The following is a 23,109-nucleotide window of genomic DNA, read 5'->3' as shown; positions in this document are numbered from 1 at the left end:
CACCAATCCGTACACAAGCAAACTCTAGATCAACAACACCCCCCCAACCCCCCCCCCCCCCCCCCCAAAAAAAAAAAAAAAAAAAACCTTTTCTTTACCTTTTATTCAGCACTATATCGTATAAACCGCCACCACTCTCGAACACATTAAGCTAATTTTGTAGTAGTGTGAGTAATCCACTATTACTTGCAAAAAGAAGAAGGTGGTTTTACTAGTACTCGAACCGGTGCCTTTGAAGATAAAATCTCACAGGCCATGTTCGTAATTTAACTCGTACATCAACAGAATCTCATTTAGTGTGGGATGTAATGAAATTCCTTTGCGAGGTTACAAGTTTTAGGTAAAAACCTAACTTTTGTTAACCTGATCATTAATATTTTTGTTAATTGATGACATGACAGCATCGTCAACTAAAGCCATGGCACTTTATTAATTAACAAAGCATTTGATAAAACAAACAAACGGAAGTACAAAAGTGCCAAAAAAATTAAACTTGTATGAAAAATGATCAAATTTTTAAAAATTTTAGAACAATAAAAGGAGAATTACTCATTTATTTATTTATTTACCGTGAAGGCGAGCTTCAAATCATTTATTTAACCTATAATTGAGAAAATTCGCATTTAGATATCTTATAATTGTAGGTGCGAGCAACAACTACACTCTTGGTGAATTAGTGCACACTTTTGACGAATTTTTACACATAATTTAAAGTTGTGAACTTTATCGTGTTTATTCAAAGATGAAATTTTGTGGCTAATGAATAGAGTAATTCGAGTTTATCGTGTTTTGTAGGTTATCTTGACCAAACTCTTGCCTCTTGTCGACATTTTTTAGTGTTCTTTTTGTCTACCATAGATGCTATTAAAAACTTTAAGCCTTTATTACCAAAAACTTATGAAATGTAAATATAATTTTTATATCTCAAATATACCTCTTTCACTGTTAGTACACTTATGTATATTTTCGTAATGTGATTCTTTCATTTTTGAACAAACAAGTAGAAGAATGAAGTCTCACATTGATCTAGCCATAATAACCTAGTTTAAATTTGTTATTGGTAATAATCGAATCTAAAATTTCTCACTTATAAATAAAGAAAAATACTATTCACTGTAATATTAAATGGCAACGCAATTCTTAACCTAATTTTACTCTCATCTATTGAACCAAAAAAAAAAATAATAATAATAATAATAAATAACTCGTTTCTTCTTCATTTTGACGGTGCCGGGAAAATTTGGCGCTTCCAAACGAAAATAGAAATTTTGGCAGTGCAACGGAAATGGAAATTGAAGCAGAAGAAGAGCAAGTCGCGACGGAGCCTCCCAAAATTCACCTCCTAGAAGAGTCTCTGGTGAACCGAATCGCTGCCGGCGAGGTCATCCAACGCCCTGTCTCCGCCGTCAAAGAGCTCGTCGAGAACAGCCTCGACGCCCGCTCCTCCTCCATCAACGTCGTCGTCAAGGACGGCGGCCTCAAACTCATCCAAGTCTCCGACGACGGCCAAGGCATACGCGTCAGTCCCTTCTGCACTCATTTATTCCATTTTATTAAATTTTGAATTATTTCTAAATTTATTTACGAATTTACGATTCATTGCAGTATGAGGACCTGCCGATACCGTGTGAGCGGCAACCCTCGGCGTTTGAGGACTTGCAGTCGATAAAGTCGATGGGGTTCAGAGGAGAAGCACTTGCCAGCATGACATACGTAGCTCACGTCACCGTCACCACCATTACCAAAGGCCAGTTGCATGATTATAGGTGCGTGCCCATTACCTGTTTGATGAAATTCCCAAAAAATTATATGATTTGTTCATAGAAAGAAATGGCCTTTTCATTTTAATCTGAGTGATAATTAGTTTTGAAATAATTAGAATTTTGTGGGTTCAGGGTAACAATTAGAGCAGTTTAACTTTAAAATTTTCCCAATGAATGTGATGAATTACTTTCTATGTTTTGGTTTAATGGGATGAAATTATCTTTACTGGTGAATTAAGCGGTGGTATTGTTATCAGATTCTGCTGATGATTATCAAAGATTGTAGATTTGCTAAGCCGGTTTGTAATTCATCATATGAATGTTAGCTCCTCCTGCAGAAAGGTAGGTTGCTGTTTCATTCACTACGGAACTTGTCTGTCTACTTCACCGATCTTTTTCATGGCTAGAAATTCAAAATCCCGATTAAAATCTTTATGTATGCTATAACTGTCAGCATGGAGCTGCTGGAGCAGATGTTAATTCTGTTTCCACAGCATCAAGGATTGATGCAATTCGATCGGTGTACGGGGGTGTCTGTTGCTCGCAGTCTGATGAAATGGAAGCTTCAGATAAAGATCCTTCTAGCTCAGTTTTTCAGATGGACGGCTTTATCTCCGATTCCAATTATAGTAAATCGTAGGTGACAGTTCTCTAATTTCACGCCTTGGAGGCTATTTATAGTAGTCCCCTAATTTTGTTTTAACATGCTGATGTCAGAATTACATCATTGATATGTTTTCTTATTCGTTTTTCTTTCAAACCACAGATAGATCGGTAGATTGCAGTGATCTGAAGAGAGCTCTAGAAGTTGTTTATGCTGCAACATTGCCAAAAGCATCAAAACCCTTCATATACATGTCAATTATGTTACCACCTGAACATGTTGATGTGAACGTTCACCCAAACAAAGAGAGAGGTATGGTGTTTCTACTTTCTAGTGTTTAGGGTTGTGTGAGATTATTTAGAAAATTCATGAGCCTTTAAAACGCCAAATATTTACATTTTTATCAAAAATGAACTCTTTTGTTATGCAGGTAAGCCTTCTGAATCAGGAAATCATCATTGAGACACAAACATTTCAGGAACAATAGACAGAATTGCACATATCTTCTGAAAAAAACAAACAAAACCCACCAAGCAGAAGAGCAGAAACATTCTAAGCTATCTGGACAGACTATCCAGAAATATTATCTGATACAAAGTTGCAAATATGCCTCTATATCAAACACAAAACATTGAATTTCATTACCTTGTTGTTATTGACCTCTTTCTCAGTCAGAATCGCCACAGCTTCCGAACCGTCGACCAGGACCATGTCACCTTCACACAACTGTGGCCGGAGCTGAAGAGGAGATTCAGAATGATAATATATCATACTGACTTATATTCTTGTTGCAAACATAAACAAGTGATCAAATAAAACCTAACCTGACCATCTGACAAATTTGAGGGTTTTGAGAAACAAGAGAATCTGTGTTTTGCCATATCAAAAAGTTTAAACTTTGTTGTTGAAATTTCTTGGCTAAATTCCATATTTTATTGTGTACAGAACCCCAGATTTACTCTGTTAGCAGAGACAAACAAATAATTATCCAGCAGTACAAAAATTATTAGCGTCCGACCAAATGCTGCTAGAAAATTGTTTCACTGACAAAAATTCATAAATTATTGACAAAAAAATGCTTACAAAATCGATATTATATTACATTTGAATATGAATGAGGATAAATGGTTGACACTCATAAATGTGATCACTTTCCATTAATGAGCAATCCAAAGAGTAGCCAAAACCGCTTCAGCCATATGCATCATGAAACACATTCTAAGCTATTTGGACAGACTATCTAGAAATATTCGCTGATATACTGTTGCAAATATGACTCTATAACAAACACAAAACAGTCAATTCCGTTACCTTGTTGTTATTGACCTCTCTCTCAGTCGGAATCGCCAGAGGTTCAGAACCTTCGTCCAGAACTGTAAAGGGAGACACCGTCGACCAGGACCACGTCGCCTTCATGCACCTGCGGCCGGGGCTGAAGAGGAGAGTCAGAATTATAATATATCATATTGATAGATTCTCAGACACATTTCATCGAACACTAGTGTGCCACGTTCTCATATGCTTTCTTGTAAGATTAATTGACGAACAGTACTTAGTTTTTGAACTAAATTAACATCCAGATGAGTAATTTAACAGAAAAGAAGCAACAAAAAGAACCCAGAAATCTTAATTAAAGAACAATACTTGGTCTTTCAACAAAATTAACTTCCAGATGAGTAATTTAACAGAGAAGAAGCAAAAAGAAACCCAGAAATCTTGAAAAAATTGTCTTCAAGAACTGAAATTACGTTGAACGGAGCTCGCTGCAAACAACACAACCACTCATTAATACGTTCAACCCCATTTGCACATAAACAATTAGAAAGATGCGAAAAAAGAGAGCAAAGAAAAAGCTTATATAAATCATCATATGTCACTGGAAAATCAAGGGTAGCAGCAAGCTACTTTATTCTCTAAAAGCCAAACCAAACAAATCAAAAACAGGGCACGCAAATAAAAATTTCATCAATTTGTTAACTAAATCCGTTATTCTGATTTCATTTCGAATTCACTGGGGGAAAAAATACATAAATCCATAGAAAAAAAAAATACCCAAATGAAAAAAATTAATTAGAAGCTTTCAACCGAGAAATTACCTGAAGAGCGGAAAGTTTCAGCAAGCGAGAACAGAGATGGAGCCCCCATCCCTCTAGCCCTAGCCCCTCACTTGAATCGCTCTTTGCAAACCCTAGACCCACCCCCTAAACTCTCTCTGCAACAGGCGCCAAAAAACCCTCAAATCTTCAAACCCAATTCAATCGCCTCTACAAGTTCGTTCCTTTTCCCAGTTCAAGGGTTCAACTTCTTCTCCTTCTTCTTCCTCTTTGTCTCCCTCCTATTTTGTATGGTTTTGCAGCATCGCAGAAATGGAAGAAAAGCCTCTCCTTCACCCCATACATCTCCCATCTCCCTCTCGGCAAGGGACGGGAACCCAGAAGACGCCATCGAATTCTCCCACCTCTCTCTCTGCAAGGAACAGGAATCCCAGAAAACCCTCGACGATATCGAAACACCAATTCTTCCTCCTTGTCTCCCTCCCATTTTTGTATGCTTTTGCAGCATCGAAAGGTGTGGGAATGTTCCATATTAACGAGAAAATAAGAGTTTACATATCTTAATCTTATTCTAACTAGTATTGAGATTTTTTGTGATAAAATCTCACACTTCACGGATTATGCAGCGGTAATTACCAAGTTGGGGATAATATCGGTATTGTTGGAAGTGGGACGTATGGCTCGTCTCTCTAATAATTCTACATGGTATCAGAGCCAGATAGTCAGGACGTACTGTACTGCCACGTGATGGGTGGGTCCCCTTGGGCCCACGCGATGATGGTGGTTCCCTTGACCCTGCATGTAGGATAAGTTCCCTTGGCTCCACATGATTGTCGATGTGTGGATCTCTCACGTGTGATCCATTAATTAGGTCCCACGTGAAAGGGCGTGTGAAAATATCTCACATCAATGAGAAAATAAGAGTTTAAATATCTTAACCTCACCAACTAATACCGAGGCCTTTTATGATAAAATCCCACATCCGACGGATTGTGCATGTGGTAATTATCAAGTTAGGGACAATATTGATATTGTTGGAAGTGGATCGTATGACTCGTCTCTCTGATAATTCTACACACCACTGGCCGTTTTCAACGACATCAAGTGTAAAAGGAAAGAATACATACATGTGCTTACCTAGTTCATAATGTTAGTTTGTTAAAGGATGTGCTATTCACACATCTTATTACACAGATAAACGTTGCATATATATTTTGTATTATGCAATTGATAAGTACAAACTGGATAGAATTCTTGTATTAAATGGACAGCCGTTACATAATTGTTTGTGGGAACACTTACTGAAAGATTCTTTTATTTAATACATAAGTTGTAGGTACCAAAACACAAAGTAGAAAGGAAAAAACATCACATTATATATTAGCACAATCAAACTTCAGAATAAAAACCTTTTGAAATGAGCCATTTTCAATGCAATTACTAGTGCTACCTTATCTTTGATGCCATCGAAGAATTGAAAATAGGCATAGCTCCACGATGTCTTTAAGATCAATGTGCCGCAAACGTCCCATAAGCCTACGATAAAGCCAAGTACCACGCTGACATAGAGCCACAACTTATCATTTCCATCTTCATTCTTGTCCTTTGCATCCTTAGCAGCAAAAGAGTCATCTTCAGGGCACTTAGTTGAGAGAGGAACGCCACATAGCCATGTATTGCCCATATAAATGGATGTAACATTGAGCGTTTGAAGTTGGTTTCCAGAAGGAATTCTTTCGGACAAGTTGCTGTAAGATAATTTCAAGTGGGCCAAAAAGGTTAAAGATGACAAGCTTTGAGGAACCTGTCCCAAAAGGTGGTTGTGTGAGAGATTAAGAGTTTCGAGCCAACGCAAATTTCCAACCTCGGAGGGGATCTTTCCACTCAATTTATTCATGGACAAATTCATGGTTCCCAATAGAATGAGGCTGCTTATTTCTTCCAGGATTTCACCTTGTAAATTATTTGATGAACGATCAATGCTCTTTACAAGATATAGAGTGCTATTATACACAAGTTCTTCTCATTTTACAGTCAGTGTGGCTTGCTCAACCCCATCATAGGAGTATTGATCATAACTATCATTGACCAGAGATTTTAAGTTACCCACACACATTGGAATAGTACCTGAAAGGTTGTTTTGACTAAGGTCGAGGATGCCAAAGTCATGAAGATTGCACAGTTGTTGGGAAATATGTCCACTAAAATAGTTAGACCGTAATCGTAGCCTAGACAACTTAGATACGTTTGACCCTCCTATCCATAGAGGTATTTTCCCAGATAACTTGTTGTCTCCATAATCAATACTTCTCAACCATGAACAATTTTGCAAGGCATCATGAATTTCACCATCAAAATTGTTGTTGTTGAGCTTTAATAGTTCCAGCATACTTAGTACCCCCAATGAAGTGGGAATCTTACCAGAGAGATTGTTTTGACCAACATCTAGAAACGCCATTATGCTCTCCACACTCCATGCATGAGGGAGTTCTCCAGAAAATTGATTGCTCCTTAGAGACAGCATTTGCAACTCATGCATGTTACAAATAGAGGGAGGAATAGTGCCATTCAAATGATTTTCATTAAGTGACAATATTTGCAACTCGGGCATCATTTGGTCAATATTTGAGGGGATTGGCCCGGAAAGTAAATTACTTTTAAGATAAAGGGCAAGTACATTAGCGGCCCATCGAAGTAGGAATGGGCCCTCCTACTGATTATGACTTAAATTAATAAACGTTAGATTTGGCCATTTCAAATGGGATGGAAAGTTTCCACGAAATTGATTGTAAGGTAAGTATAGTCGGGTGAGTTGGGAAGATATCTTCAACAACCATTCCCCTGGTATGGAATCCGAGATTCCATTACCTCTAAGAATAACATCAGACAGTTCAGTTTGAGCTTGAAAGGAGGAACCGAATCAGAAGCCCTGTCGAAAATGAAGGACATGGGTCGGTTTATATTTCCTACTTTAAAATCTTGTAATCTGGAAAGATTTATGAAGTGGGCTTTCATATAGAAAAAGCAATCATTCCGTATAGAGCGGAGTACTAACGAAAAATTGAACAAAATACACTCCATTTGTTCCAAAATCACTCATAAAACTTGACATTATTACATAAATATCATGGCCTTTGCAATCGATAAAAAAATAAAACAAAGAATAGGAATAAATTCAAAGAACCCCACATTACACTAGGAAGTAGTGTAGTACAGTGTGTGGATACATGGAAAAATGACAAGGAAAATGCAAGGCCAGATGCTTTTAGTTACAAACCCGTATAAATTTAAAGGGTATTTTCCTGCCTAAATCAGCCAAATGTTTTACACTAATTAATGAAACAAACCAACTTAGAAATTACACCAAATGCCAATCACCACCCATATATGTAAACATCGAAAAACGTCACCTTATACACATCATCACACAAACCTAATCAGATCATCAGTTACCCACATAGGCTGCTATTTCTTCACTTTAAAGATTCTATGTTCTTGCTCAGCTCCTCCAGCTTCTTCATCCTCGTCTTCCCACTTCCACTCACCAGCTGCATCAAATGTAACAACACAACAAAACAATCTCAAAACATTGAATCGGTTGAGAGTTTAGACGGGTTGAACTCCTAACCGGAGGTAAGCCCAAATTTTGTAGGATTGGTAGTTTGTCAAAGCAGGCACAACCGCCCCCACTCTAACTCCAAACTGGCCAGACTGGCTCGAGTTCAAACCATCCATGAAATTGCTACCCTAGCTATGCCAAGTAAAAAATTGTTTAACAAACTAACCTCCATTAGCTTTGTGATAAGCTGCACTTTCTCTCTGTTCTTTTCATTGAAAGCCTCAAGTGCATCTCTGTATTCCTTTCCTGTGACCAGTTACGAACCCAAAATTCATCATGAACCCGCACGAATTTATCCATAATTGCATATGCATAGCAGTAAACATTAACACCAAAATGTGGTAAAAATCCAAGTTGTGTTACCTTCTTCTGGCAGGTATGTCCTAGTTGCCATAACTCTTTCTTAATCTCATCCATCTTTCTTACGAACTTGTGAAACATCCTTCCTCATTGGACCTGAGAGCCCTTCAAACTCCTGGAAGTTCCATAATTTACGACAAAAGGGAAATTAATCATCTACTAATTGTTAGCAAATGATCCAACGGTTATATTTCTGGTTTAACCAGCAGAAGATGAAGCACATGGGACACATATATTTTCAACAAGGCATCCTTGGACTTGTATTCTTGTCGCAAGCATAAACAAGTGACCACATAAAACCTGACCATAAGACAAATGTGAGGGTTTCGAGAAAGAAGAGAATCTGTTTTTAGCCATATCAAAAAGTTTAAACTTTGTTTTGAAATTTCTCGGCTAAATTCCGTATTATGTTGTGTATAGAACCCCATATTTACTCTGTTAGCTGAGACAAACAAATAATTATCCAGCAGTACAAAAATTACTAGCATCCGATCAAATGCTGCTAGAAAATTGTTTCACTGACAAAAATTCATAAATTATTGACAAAAAGTTCTTACAAAATCGATATTATATTATATTTGAATATGAATGAGGATAAATGGTTGACACTCATAAATGTGATCACTTATCCATAACAAAATTTAAAAGGATGAAAAAATAACAACAAAACACAGAACACAGGCACTCTACCCCAATGCCTCATGAGTACAAATGCATTCTAAATTTGAACCTAACTAAAAGTTGATAACAGGATAGTACTTTTCTTATATGTATTTGTACCAGCCAAGCTCAACAAAAAAATTAATGAGCAATCCAAAATGTAGCCAAAACCGCTTCAGCCATATGCATCATGAAACACATTCTAAGCTATCTGGACAGACTATCTAGAAATATTCTCAGATACACTGTTGCAAAAATGCCTCTATAACAAACACAAAACATTGAATTCCGTTACCTTGCTGTTATTGACCTCTTTCTCAGTCGGAATCGCCAGAGGTTCAGAACTGTCGTCCGGAACTGTGAATGAAGACATCGTTGACCAGGTCCACGTCGCCTGCACGCACCTGGGGCCGGAGCTGAAGAGGAGAGTCAAAATTATAATATATCATATTGACAGATTCTCAGACACATTTCATCGAACACTAGTGTGCCACGTTCTCATATGCTTTCTTGTAAGATTAATTGAAGAACAATACTTAGCTTTTGAACTAAATTAACATCCAGATGAGTAATTTAACAGAAAAGAAGCAACAAAAAAAAAACCCAGAAATCTTAATTGAAGAACAATACTTGGTCTTTGAACAAAATTAACTCCCAGAAATCTCGACAAAATTGCACATAAACAATTAGAAAGATTTGAAAAAAGAGAGCAAAGAAAAAGCTTATATAAATCATCATATGATTAAATGCAGGCTGCACAAATGTCACTGGAAAATCAAGGGTACCAGCAAGTAAAAATTTCTCTAAAAGCCGAACCAAACAAATCAAAAACAGGGCACGCAAATAAAAATTTCATCAATTTGTTTACTAAATCCGTTTTTCTGATTTCATTTCGAATTCACTGGGGAAAAAAATACATAAATCCAAAGAAAAAAAATACCCAAATGAAAAAAAAAAATAATAATTAGAAGCTTTCAACTGAGAGATTACCTGAAGAGCGGAAAGTTTCAGCAAGCGAGAATAGAGATGGAGCCCCCATCCCTCTAGCCCTAGCCCCTCAATTGAATCGCCCACCCACCCTCTGTGCAAACCCTAGACCCACCCCCTAATCTCTCTCTGCAACAGACGCCAAAATACCTCTCCCATCTCTCTCTCGGCAAGGGACAGGAACCCGGAAGACGCCATCGAATTCTCCCACCTCTCTCTCTGCAAGGAACAGGAATCCCAGAAAACCCTCGACGATATCGAACCACCAATTCTTCCTCCTTGTCTCCCTCCCATTTTTGTATGGTTTTGGCAGCATCGAGAAGGCGGTAGAGGTGGACTACCACTCGCCGAGTTGGACGACATTCAAGTGTAAAAGAGAAGAATACACACGTGTGCTTATCTACTTCGTAATGTTATTTTGTTAAATTGCAACATTACATAGGCAGATTGTATTATGCGATTCATAAGTACAAACTAGATAGAATTCTTGTATTAAACGGACAGCGGTTACATAATTGTTTGTGGAAACACTTACTGACATATTATTTTATTTAATACATAAGTTGGCCAAAACACAAAGTTGAAAGGGAAAAGCATCACATTATATATTAGTACAATTAAACTTCAGAATAAAAACTTTTTCAAACGAGCCACTTTCAATGCAATTGCTAGTGCTACTTTATCTTTGATGTCATCGAAGAATTGAAAATAGGCATACCTCCACGATGTTTTTACGATCAATGTGCCGCAAACACCCCAAAAGCCTACGATAAAGCCAAGTACCACACTAACATAGAGCCACAACTTATCCTTTCCATCTTCATTCTCGTCCCTTGCATCCTTAGCAGTAAAAGTGCCATCTTCAGGGCACTTAGTTGAGAGAGGAACGCCACATAGCCATTGATTGCCCGCATAAATGGACGAAAAATTGAGCGTTTGAAGCTGGTTTCCAGTAGGAATTCTTCCAGACAAGTTGTTGTAAGACAAGTCCAGGTGGGACAAAGAGGTTAAAGATGACAAGCTTTGAGGAATCTGTCCCGAAAGGTGGTTGTGTGAGAGATCAAGAGTTTCAAGCCAACGCAAGTTTCCGACCTTGGAAGGGATCTTTCCAATTAATTGATTCATGGACAAATTCAAGGTGCCCAACATAATGAGGCTGCTTATTTCTTCAGGGATTTCACCTTTTAAATTATTTGATGAAATATCAATGCTCTTTACAAGATATAGAGTTGTGTTGTACACAAGTTCTTCTCCTTTTAGTGTCAGTGTGGCTTGCTCATACCCATCATAACTGTGTGCATAAGAATCATCATTGATTAGCGAAGTTAAGTTATCCAAACACATGGGAATAGTACCTGAAAGGCTGTTGTGACTAAGGTCGAGGATGTGAAGGCCTTGAAGATTGCACAGTTGATGGGAAATACATCCACTAAAATAGTTGGACCGTAATCGTACCCTAGACAACTTAGATACGTTTGACCCTCCTATCCATAGAGGTATTTTCCCAGATAACTTGTTGTCTCCAAGATCAATACTCCTCAAGCTTGAACAATTTTGCAAGGCATCAGGAATTTCACCGTCAAAATTGTTGTCGTTGAGCTTTAAAATTTCCAAGGAATGTAGTACCCCCAATGAAGTGGGAATATTACCAGACAGATTGTTTTGACCGACATCTAAAAACACCATAATGCTCTCCATATTCCATGCATGAGGGAGTTCTCCAGAAAACTGATTGCTCCTTAGAGACAGGATTTTTAACTCCTGCATGTTACAAATAGAGGGAGGAATAGTGCCATTCAAATGATTCTCATCAAGTAACAATTCTTCCAACTTGGGCATCATTTGGTCAATATTTGAGGGGATTGGCCCGGAAAATAAATTGCCCTCAAGAAAAAGGTAAAGGACATTAGGGAAACACCAAAGTGGTAGAGGGCCCTCCAATTGATTATGACTCAAAGCAATAATCGTTAAATTTGGAAATTTCAACTGGGATGGAAAGTTTCCATGAAAGTGGTTGAAAGACAAGTCTAGATACCTAGTTTGGGAAGATATCTTCAACAGCCATTCCTCAGGTATGGAATCCGAGATTCCATTACCCTGAAGGATAACATCAGACAGTTCAGTTTGAGTTTGAAGCCATACCCAAAAACCAGGACTTGTCCGACAATTTATGATAGAAATTGTGAAGAGCTTGAAAGGAGGAACCCTGTCATAAGCCCCATCGAGAATGAGGGATGTGGGTCGGTCTACGTTTCCTACTTCAAAATCTTGTAATCTGGTAAGATTTATGAAATGGGCTTCCGTTAGAATGCCTTCCCATGAATTACCAACCAGAAGTAGGGAAACTAGCTCACAGAGTTGTCCAATACTTTCTGGAATTGAGCCGTTCATCTTATTATCTTTGAGTTCTAGTGTTCTCAAGGACGACAAGTTTCCGATGGAATTTGGAATTGAGCCCGACAAATTATTAGAATAGAGGTCTAGTGTTCTCAAGGATGACAAGTTTCCGATGGAATCTGGAATTGAGCCCCACAAATTATTAGAATAGAGGTCTAGTGTTCTCAAGGATGACAAGTTTCCGATGGAATCTGGAATTGAGCCCCACAAATTGTTTCCGCTAAGGATGAGATTCTGCAAACTTTTGAACATTCCTAAAAAGACCGGCAATTGGCTTTTAAGCTGGCAATAAGACAAATCTAGTGACTCTAATGTATTACTTGGACAATTTGAGAGACTCCTCCAAAACTCTTGAATCCCCCCATCAAAGTTGTTCCCTGAAAGACTTAAGACTTTTAGCTTGCACAAATCTCCACTGACTTTAGGAATTTGACCTTTTAAGCCTGTATCAGATAAATCAAGGTTTTGCAGAGATTTGAAGTTTGAAAATCCACTTGGAAAAGAATCCCTGAAATCATTCTCGGATAGATCAAGTGTTACGAGGTTGGTAAGATTAAAAAACCAGCCGGGAAATGAAGAACTTTTAATGCCATTATGCGACATATCAAGGACCAACAGTGATGTGAAGTTAATCCTCTGTAGTGAAAGTGGAAGGAAGTTAATGCTCTGCAGTGAGAGTGGAATGCTTTCAATTTGGCACCAAGATAAATGTAACTCTAACAATGAAGGAAGCATGTTAATATCATATGCCCAACTGACTCCTGTGCTGTTCAGGTTAATGCCATTGAGATTAATGTATTTCAAGGAAGTGAGGTGAGAAAGCCAATTCAAATTTTTGGAAGATAAGCCTTGATTCGACCCGAGATCAAGAAAATTTAGGCTTGACAGGTTACCAAGAGAAGAGGGAATCTCTCCTCCAAATGACGCAAAGGAGAGATTGAGATATTGCAAACTTTTAAGCTCCCCAATGAACTTAGGAATTTGAATGCTATCAAACGAATTCAGGCTCAAGTCCAGGTAATTTAAATGTTTCAAGCTCAACAAAGAAGCATTTATCTTACCTCCCAAAGAAGCATTTATCCACTTTTCATACTCATCACCGTCAAAAAAGTCATATGGATGCCGGAGGTCCATCTTCACGACATGACCAGTGCTGTTGTTGCATGAAATACCTTCCCATTGGCAGCAATCATGACTCACCCAAGACGAAAGCCTACCAGAATGATCAACAAGATGTTGTTTAAAGACGAGAAGCGCTTGTCTTTCTTCGTCAGTGCATGAATTTGTCTTCACACTACTTGAAATTTCTTCACCAGCCAAACAGAAACAGAGTTTTGAGTACTCTGCATGCAGGAAGAGAACAAAAGCAAAAGAAGCAAATAGTGAGCAATACTGAGGTGACAATGGCTATCCATTATTACACACAATTTTTTTTTGCTTTGTTGGTGAGATGTTTAGCTACTAAAATTAGTACGATATCGAATTTATAGGAAAAGATTATCGATGTAGGTAGGAGAGCTGAAAACGAAAGTCGTCGAATGGAGAAAAGAAAAAAGGGTAACTGAAATGAGTGGTGGGTGTTCACAACCCCTTTTACAAGTTTGCAGGTCCCTTGTCGACACAGCTAGTACTTGATTGTGATGGGTTGTTGAATTAAGGGTCTTCATGTTCCATCACAATTCACAACTTATCAACTTGCATACGAAAAACAGATTTGGATATGTTGTTATATTTTACACCACACATGCTGGTAGACTGGAATTAAGGGTCTGCATGTGGAAGTCTTTGCACACCGATTAGCTAGCGGTGGAAATTCATAAATATAATTGATGAAGGGGATTGGAAGAGAAAAGAGAGTGGCAATTGGCAATGCAAGTGAGCATGACTTAATATTTGCGGTATTTTTTTTTTAAATACTAGCTATATTATCAACTAATTTATTTATGAATACGTTCACTGATCCAAAAAAAACAAAAATGTGACTCTTTCTCTATGGCTTTCTTACTACACAAAAATATCCCTAATTAAAGCATGCCACACATCATCACATAGCTATTATATGAAGTATATTTCTCATTGGCAAGTAATATACTCTCCTTAGCCCAAGAGGATATGAAATTGTTTGAGTACACTGTTCTAACCATTTGGATCAATAAGCTCAAGTTTGCATGGTACAAAACCCTAAATACTCACACATATGATATCCAATCTTCCACTTTACAAATCACATATGGGTAAAATAATAGCTCTAAAGAAATCGGAAGAAGTAAAAGTCATAAATTTGGATCCATTTTCTTCTTATTTTCTTTGCTTTGTTGGTGAGATGTTTATCGATGTAGGCCGGAGAGTGACAACGAAAGTCGTCTGATGGAGAAAAGAAAAAAGGGCAACTGAAATGAGTGGCGGTTGTTCACAACCCCATTTGCAAGTTTGCAGGTCCCTTGTCAACACAACTGGTATCTGGTTGTGATGGGTTGTGGAAATCCATATGCAGCAAAGACTTTGAATTAAGGGTCATCTTGTTCCATCACAATTCACAACTTATCAACTTACTTACGAAAACCGATTTGGATATGTTCTTATAATTCACACCACACATGCTGGTAGATTGGTAGTCACTACTTGGATATTTACAAGTTTGCAAGCCTTGTAGGAGCAGATATTATGAATGCATGAATGAGATGGCTAGCTACCTGTGGAAGTCTTTGCACACCGATTAGTCTTTGGTGGAAAATCCTTATGTCTAGCCGTGGAAATCCATAAATCATAATTGATGAAAGGGATTGGAAGAGACAAGAGAGTGGCAATTGGCAATGCAGGTGAGGATGATTTAATATTTGCGGTATTCTTTTTTTATTTTAAATACTTGCAATATTCTAAACTAATTCATCTATTAATTTGTTCACTAATTCACATGCATTTACGAAATTGCTAGAAGGATAGACAGAGACTGAAGCCTAATCTATAACTCTGTTTGCACTTTTTAGGGTTCTTATCGTTTAGCCCGACTGGAGGAAGGGACATGATTTGTTCTATTTTCTCACTATTTGTGTATATACCAAGAATCGTTCCTTAAATCCTAAGAATGGCATAATATGTTTGCTCAATCAAAGGGAAGCAGCACTTAAACCTTGGGTCCTTCACTTCGTTTTGAGTTGGGTTGTTAGGACTAAATAAACCCTGATCATATGACAAATTTGAGGGTTTTGAGAAAGAAGAGAATCTGTTTTTTGCCATATCGAAAAGTTTAAACTTTGTTTTGTTGAAATTTCTTAGCTAAATTCCATATTTTGTTGTGTACAGAACCCCAGATTTACTCTGTTAGCTGAGACAAACAGATAATTAATTCTCTTGAAAAAAATATCTGGGAATACCTGTCAATCTATAAAATAAAACCAACCAATACTCAATACCAAAAAAAGGTAAAACTACAAAAGATAAAGGTCAGTCCTTTGCAAAACCAACCATTGCATTTACCAAAAAATGAAATAAAAACAAAATCTAACAACCAAAAAAGATGTGTATATGCAGTAGAAAGCTTGTAAGAGTTCATTCATCGGCTAAAATTCAAAATTTCAGATTGACCAATTACACCATTTCTATAAAATTTCAGTTATGGGATTCCTATTGAGCAAAATTAATGTGTTAGGATAGAAACAAGTTCTTATAAATCCATAAAAATGGTTCCTTAGTTAACAATAAATGTTTTTTTTGTACCAAAAATGAAGCAATGAAGTAAATGTTTTACATGTGTCATTTGTGTGTCCTCGGCTCTCTCTCTCTCTCTCTCTCTCTCTCTCTCTCTCTCTCTCTCTATGGCTTTCTTACTACACATAAATATCCCTAATTAAAGCATGCCACACATCAGCACATTGCTATTATATGAAGTATATTCCTTAGTGGCAAGTAATATACTCTCCTTGGCCCAAGAGGATATGAAATTGTTGAGTACATTGTTCTAGCCATTTGGATCAATAAGCCCAAGTTTGCATTGTACAAAACCCTAAATACTCAGACATATGAAATCCAATCTTCCACTTTACAAATCACATATGGGTAAAATAATAGCTCTGAAGAAATCGGAAGAAGTAAAAGGCTTTAGAACGCAAATATACCTGAGGTGCCAAAATATGGAGTTGAGGAAGCGTTTTCTTCTTATTTTCAGGGAAGAAGAATGCAGCTCTGAATTTGGACCCATTTTCTTAACAAGCGGTTCCTATAGCCCATAAATTTTTATTGTCGTTCAAAATCACAAATACCCCAGATGAATTCAAAAACTACAGAGATTAGTCAAAAACACCTGAACGGCACCATATTGGCTGTACTAAATATAACAGTTGTTGAGAATATCACATTTAAGAATGGTAAAAACAGATCAAGCTCCGGAAATCGAAAACAAATAACCAAGACAAATCAACACCAAGAATTAACGTGGTTCGGCAATACATGCCTACGTCCACGGGACAGCAACAACAATCTTTCACTATATCAATAATGAGTACAACCAATAATCTTGCCAAATCTCTAGAACTAGGACTTGACGAAAAACCTGAAAGAACAGGAACAAGAAATACACTATCTCTTTTCTTTTCTCTCGCACACACTTTACAATATTCTCTCACTCTAATCCCTTGAGTGGTATACAATTTATTGTTTTGCTCCCCCCAATTCAAAACTAGTACAATAGCCCCTTTATATAGACAAAATAAAGGTCTTCTTCAATAAGGATTATTAATCCTAATTGGAATCTAGTTATAAAACCTACTCCAATTGAGAAACTAACTCCAATTCGGAAAACAACTCCAATTCGGAAAACAATTTAATCCTCTAAGACTATAATTCCTTATACTCTTAGGACAACTTATCATGGGCTGGAAAAACCTAATAGCAATACCCCAAATTAATGGTGCTATCAAATTTATGTATATAAATTTGCGTATATTTTTTAATGACACTAAAGATTAATTCTGAACTTATGGTACCATCAAATTTATGTATATAGCATACCTATATTAGTATGATTCTAATTTACACCTGCTTCTTATCAAAAAATTTATAACATAAATTTCACCATGTATGCTTAAAACGCAAAAATTTTCGTTTCGTTTTGTAAATTACAAATAATTCACTAATACTTCATACAAGGAGCGGCGAACCACTTTAGTTGGGTTCTCTTGGCACAGATTTGAGTTAGAAAGTCAGGAGAATTCTAAAATCAGCATCAGACACTTTAGAACAATTTGACAAAATAGGGTGTGGATGTGTTCTAATATTCCTTTCAATAAACAACAAAAAGTTATCCCCTAGATGAAAAAATAACCAAAAACAAAAAAAACAGTTACTATTTGTACCTGACTAAAACATTATCCCCTAGCTATTTTACCCCAATGCCTCATGAGTACAAATGCATTCTAAATTTGAACCTGACTAAAAGTTGATAAAACGCTGGAATTTGAATTAAGGGTCATCTTGTTCCATCACAATTCACAACTTATCAACTTACTTACGAAAACGATTTGGATATGTTCTTATATTTCACACCACACATGCTGGTAGACTGGTAGTCACTACTTGGATATTTACAAGTTTGCAAGCCTTGTAGGAGCAGATATTATGAATGCATGAATGAGATGACTAGCTACCTGTGGAAGTCTTTGCACACCGATTAGTCTTTGGTGGAAAATCCTTATGTCTAGCCGTGGAAATCCATAAATCATAATTGATGAAAGGGATTGGAAGAGACAAGAGAGTGGCAATTGGCAATGCAGGTGAGGATGATTTAATATTTGCGGTATTCTTTTTTTATTTTAAATACTTGCAATATTCTAAACTAATTCATCTATTAATTTATTCACTGATTCACGTGCATTTACGAAATTGCAAGAAGGATAGACAGAGACTGAAGCCTAATCTATAACTCTGTTTGCACTTTTTAGGGTTATTACCGTTTAGCCCGACTGGAAGAAGGAACATGATTTGTTCTATTTTCTCACTATTTGTGTATATACCAAGAATTGTTCCTTAAATCCTAAGAATGGCATAATATGTTTGCTCAATCAAAGGGAAGCAGCACTTAAACCTTGGGTCCTTCACTTGGTTTTGAGTTGGGTTGTGAGGACGGTGGTGCGCCGGAGAGATACAGAGAGGCGATGTCGCTTACATCACTTTAATTCCCAAACAAAAACACTTATGTCCTTCTATGTAATTTTGCAATAGAATGAGCTTGTTACTAAAATTTTCGTTAAAAAGTGGGTGAAAAAATTAGACAATAAAGTGGACAGAATAGCACTCCTTATTTGATTTGGTTTCTTTTTCGGTGTTAGGTGAAGCTGTATTTTTTGTAGAGCAACGGCTAACTTAGCGTGCTCAGTCTGCTTGAATTATGATTAAAGTGGTGACAAAAGTTGAAAAAGTGATGTCAATTCCCCTCCTCAGATGCTTCAACCTACACTTGTATTTCGGGGAAGAGGTCATTGCTTTGACTAAACCTAACCGTTGGGTTATTTGCAAGAAGCTTCCTTTTGGGGTTTTATACTACATCTATGTACAGGATGCACTAATATTTGAATGGCTAAAAATGTTTAATTTAGTTATTCGATACATCGATAAAGTATAGAATTTTCGATAATTGCATTGTGTTTTAATCAGTGGCGAAGCTAGGAATTTTAAATAATAGGGTCATAATATAAACTAAAAAAGCTTCGTTGAGCTATTTCATCGAGTACCTTGTAGGCACTTGCCAATTCCTGTCAACATATGCCGAAAGTTTATGCCAACATATGTCGACAACTACTATTGTTTGTAGCTTGTAAAGGGTGGGTGCATGATACTATGGAGCAATATTGAAGGTGCCAAGGCTTTTTAGCTAAGGTATTTCACCAAGTGCATGGTGCGCACAATAGATCGCACAAGAAAAGAGAAAATGAAGACAAATGTGATAGAACAAGTAGAAGAAGAAGGTTGTAATTTAGTTTGCCTTAACTGTTTATAAGGATCATATATAAAACACAAACAAATTTACATGAAGTTTTTAAAGTTATTGGGGTCAAGGGTAACTAATGGCCCCATGCTGACTTCGCCACTGGTTTTAATGATTGCACGAGATTTAGTGAAATGGTTTTCTTCTGACCCTGTTTTTCCACTCAAGGTGCATTTTTATGAATATTACTGTCACATGAATGATTGTCGATGAATGTGATCAGATTTGTTTACTACTTAAATCTCAAAACTTAAACTAATTCAATCCCAATTAATATAAGTGGTAAATGGTAATGGTCATGACCATTGAAGGATAGCGAGCAAAATGCACTCTTCCATGCAACTAGTAACATAATAGAAAGCAAACCAAAGACTCTTCATCAAGAAAAATGGTTGAAACAAACTAGAACATATCCAAATAGTATGTATAACATATACTATGTAAGCGTTGTCGGTATTGACTATGGTACGCACTAGAGGGAGAGAGATATGAAAAGGTTTTGCTAATTGTGAAATATATATTGCTGTTAAGTTTTTTTTTTTTTTTTTTTTGCCACTGAAGTACTACGATCTGGTTATATTGCTCTTCATTTGTAAGTCAGAAGTTTTAGGTTTCGAATCTCGTGAATGAAAAATTTGATACTAAATTAGGTTGCACATTATCTGGTTTAGCCGAACTCCGCCATCCTCTTAATGTAAAATATATCGTTGTACTTAAAAAAATAAATTACTTTTCCTTTTTATATATAGTGATTATCATGGTATATCCGTGTACTAGTCTGACTAAAATTAGTTTCACCCCAGAATTGTGATTCCTTCTTACACAAGTAATCATACTATTCCTAGGATTACAATGATCATCTTTATGAAATATAATCCTAATTAACACCACTTCGGTTTCTTCCTGATTTAACATATGCCATGTAAACCCTAGTGTGAGAATATATTTAGGTTTCCTTGCTCTTATGGATTTAGGTTTGCATCTTTCAATTAGGATTTGCCTTATTTCCTGTTTTGAATTTAGTCTTGTTTCTTGTTTTCCTTTAAATTCCAAACTCCCTATGTTTTTTTTTTGTTTTTTTTATTTTTTAACAAGTGATATTATCTACACTAAGGGGAGGGGGGTGGGTTTAGCCTCACAATGGGCTAGTAATAATGTGGTTCAAACTCACCTTGGGTGAGAATTGAACCTAAGACCTCTCACTTACAAGTGAAGAGGAATACCACTAGACCGTAGTACTAAGTGGCCTAAATTCCCTATGTTGAAAAACCGATTTATTGGAAAGCAAAATGAGTGGCAAGTGTTCACAACCCCTTTTACAAGTTTGCAAGTCCTTTGTCGACACAACTGGTACCTGGTTGTGACAGTTTGTAGAAATCCAAATGTAGCACAGACTTTGAATTAAGGGTCTTCATGTTCCATCACAATTCACAACTTATCATCTTATTTACTGTTTTTTTCTTATGGTAAATTACGAAAATGGATTTTGCTGTGTCGGGTTGAACAGTTTGCAAGTCCATCGCCTACACCACATTGGTATACTGGTAGTCACTATTTGGATATGACTGTTGTATCGTTATTTACAAATTTTCTAAATAGCAAAATTGTTGTTAACAGTCTAAAATATTCATTGTTACACTCGTTGCTGTTTGTTTTTTTTTTTTTTGTTCCACTAATAAGGAATACACGAGATTTCCTATGGACTTTTCCAAATTTTAATGAAGCCGTGTAGGTGTAGATATAGTGAATGCATGAATGAGATGGCTAGCCGTGGAAGTCTTGGCACACCAATTAGTCTTTGGTGGAAAATCCTTATAGCTAGCCGTGGAAATTCATATAGCATACTCGATGAAAGGGATTGGAAGAGACAAGAGAGAGGCGATTGGCAATCCAAGTGAGGATGACTTACTATTTGCGGAAATAAGTATTTGTGACGGAAATATGCCTTTTTCAACGGCATTTGACCCTCGTTAATGACACTTTGTTTTGTAACGTTAGAAGGGGGGAGAATCCTACTCCCATCCATTGACATGCCCTTGGAGCACTTGGAAAACTGGTAATTTCATCAATCTCAACCTTATTTATCAACACCCCCCCTCCCAAAAAAAAAAAAAAAAAACTTTTCTTTACCTTTTATTCGACAGTATATCGTATAAACCGTCACCACTCTCCAACACATTAAGCTAATTTTGTAGTAGTGTGAGTAATCCACTATTACTTGCAAAAAGAAGAAGGTGGTTTTACTATTACGCAAACCGATACCTTTGAAGATAAAATCTCACAGGCCATGTCCATAATTTAATACGTACATTAACAGAATCTCATTTAGTGTAGGATATAAAGAAATTTCTTTGCGAGGTTACAAGTTTTAGGTAAAAACCTAACTTTTGTTAACCTAATCATTAATATTTTTGTTAATTGATGACGTGACAGCGTTGTCGACTAAAGTCATGCCACTTTATTAATTAACAAAGCATTTGACGAAACAAATCAATGGAAGTACAAAAGTGCCAAAAAAATTTAAACTTGTAAAAATGATCAAATTTTTAAAAATTTTAAAATAATAAAAGGATAATTACTCATTTATTTATTTACCGTGAAGGCGAGCTTCGAATCATTTATTTAACCTATAAATGAGAAAATTCACATTTAGATATCTTAGAATTGTAGATGCGAGCAACAACTACACTCTTGGTGAATTAGCGGACAACTACTCCCTTTCCTGTGACAAACTAACCTCCATTAGCTTTGTGATAAGCTGCACTTTTTCTCTGTTCTTTTCATTGAAAAACTCAAGTGCATCTCTGTACTCCTTTTCCTGTGACAAGTTACAAACCCAAAATTCATCACGAACACGCACGAATTGATCCATAATTGCACATACATAGCAGTAAACATTAATATCAGAATGTGGTAAAACCCCAGTTGTGTTACCTTCTTCCGGCAGGTATGTCCTTGTGGCTTTAACTCTTTGTTAATGGCATCGATCTTCTTACAAACTTGTGAAACATCCTTCCTCATCGGATCTGAGAGCCCTTCAAGCTCCTGGAAGTTCCATAATTTCCGACAAAAACGAAATTAATATCCACTAATTGCTCGCAACCGATTCAACGGCTATATTTCTGGTTTAACCAGCAGTAGATGAAGCACATGGGACATAGATATTTTCAACAAGGCATCCTTGGACTTGTATTCTTCTCGCAAACATAAACAAGTGACCAAATAAAACCAGACCATATGACAAATTTGAGGGTTCCATATTTTGTTGTGTACAGAACCCCAGATTTACAAAAATTCTGGAAATTAGTTATAAAAAAAAAAAAAAAAATTACTTCCATCAGAGTTCATGGCCTATGTAAATACATAAACCAAAAATTCAAAAACAAAAATAAAATAAAAAATTAAGTTGAAAAAAAACCCAATTTATCTTCATTTCATGTAAATTGATCAAATTGATCATAGTTTTCCTCAACACAAACAGATCTACTCTACGATCGTTGTAGAGTAGACATTAGTGGCCAGGTCACTGGAAAGTGTATTGATAATCCACATAAGGATCATGTCGTTGCACCGTTGCCAAAGAGCAGATTCTGTGGGCTTTGTCTTCGCAGATGGCTATTCAACACTTCCATCAACAAACCCTAATTTGTTCTTTGCACTGAGTGCAATTGACATGGACCAACACC

General features: G+C 36.7%; 2 protein-coding genes and 1 long non-coding RNA gene across 4 annotated transcripts; 1 reads left to right on the top strand and 2 right to left on the bottom strand.

Annotated features, from left to right (window-relative positions):
* Window positions 1–1,088: 1,088 nt before the first annotated feature.
* Window positions 1,089–3,008, top strand: LOC125469907 (DNA mismatch repair protein MLH1-like). Its single transcript, XM_048568065.1, has 5 exons — window positions 1,089–1,519; window positions 1,606–1,766; window positions 2,218–2,399; window positions 2,530–2,679; window positions 2,798–3,008. Exons 1-5 carry the CDS (start codon window positions 1,286–1,288, stop codon window positions 2,827–2,829), a joined length of 759 nt encoding a protein of 252 aa, XP_048424022.1. The 5' UTR covers window positions 1,089–1,285; the 3' UTR covers window positions 2,830–3,008.
* LOC125469911 lies at window positions 2,793–4,946 on the bottom strand. 2 transcript variants are annotated; one of them, XR_007252198.1, is made up of 4 exons: window positions 4,464–4,946; window positions 3,679–3,799; window positions 3,192–3,327; window positions 2,793–3,105 (listed from the first exon to the last, which is right to left on the bottom strand). It is a non-coding gene; the product is annotated as an uncharacterized LOC125469911 (long non-coding RNA). The 2 variants fall into 2 exon arrangements; XR_007252197.1 differs by lacking the exon at window positions 3,192–3,327.
* Window positions 4,947–7,501: 2,555 nt separating this feature from the next.
* Window positions 7,502–13,990, bottom strand: LOC125469903 (receptor-like protein EIX2). Its single transcript, XM_048568060.1, has 5 exons — window positions 10,051–13,990; window positions 9,356–9,476; window positions 8,404–8,515; window positions 8,207–8,286; window positions 7,502–7,969 (listed from the first exon to the last, which is right to left on the bottom strand). The coding sequence occupies exon 1, from the start codon at window positions 13,576–13,578 to the stop codon at window positions 10,672–10,674; it is 2,907 nt and encodes a 968-aa protein (XP_048424017.1). The 5' UTR covers window positions 13,579–13,990; the 3' UTR covers window positions 7,502–7,969; window positions 8,207–8,286; window positions 8,404–8,515; window positions 9,356–9,476; window positions 10,051–10,671.
* Window positions 13,991–23,109: the final 9,119 nt, after the last annotated feature.

The sequence above is a fragment of a genome, unplaced genomic scaffold (genome assembly GCF_019419815.1).
Source record: "Pyrus x bretschneideri cultivar Hongxiangsu unplaced genomic scaffold, Pyrus_bretschneideri_v1 Contig47, whole genome shotgun sequence".
NCBI lineage: Eukaryota > Viridiplantae > Streptophyta > Magnoliopsida > Rosales > Rosaceae > Pyrus > Pyrus x bretschneideri.
Note: the sequence above shows the minus strand (reverse complement) of the source record. Positions and strands in the feature narration are given on the sequence as shown.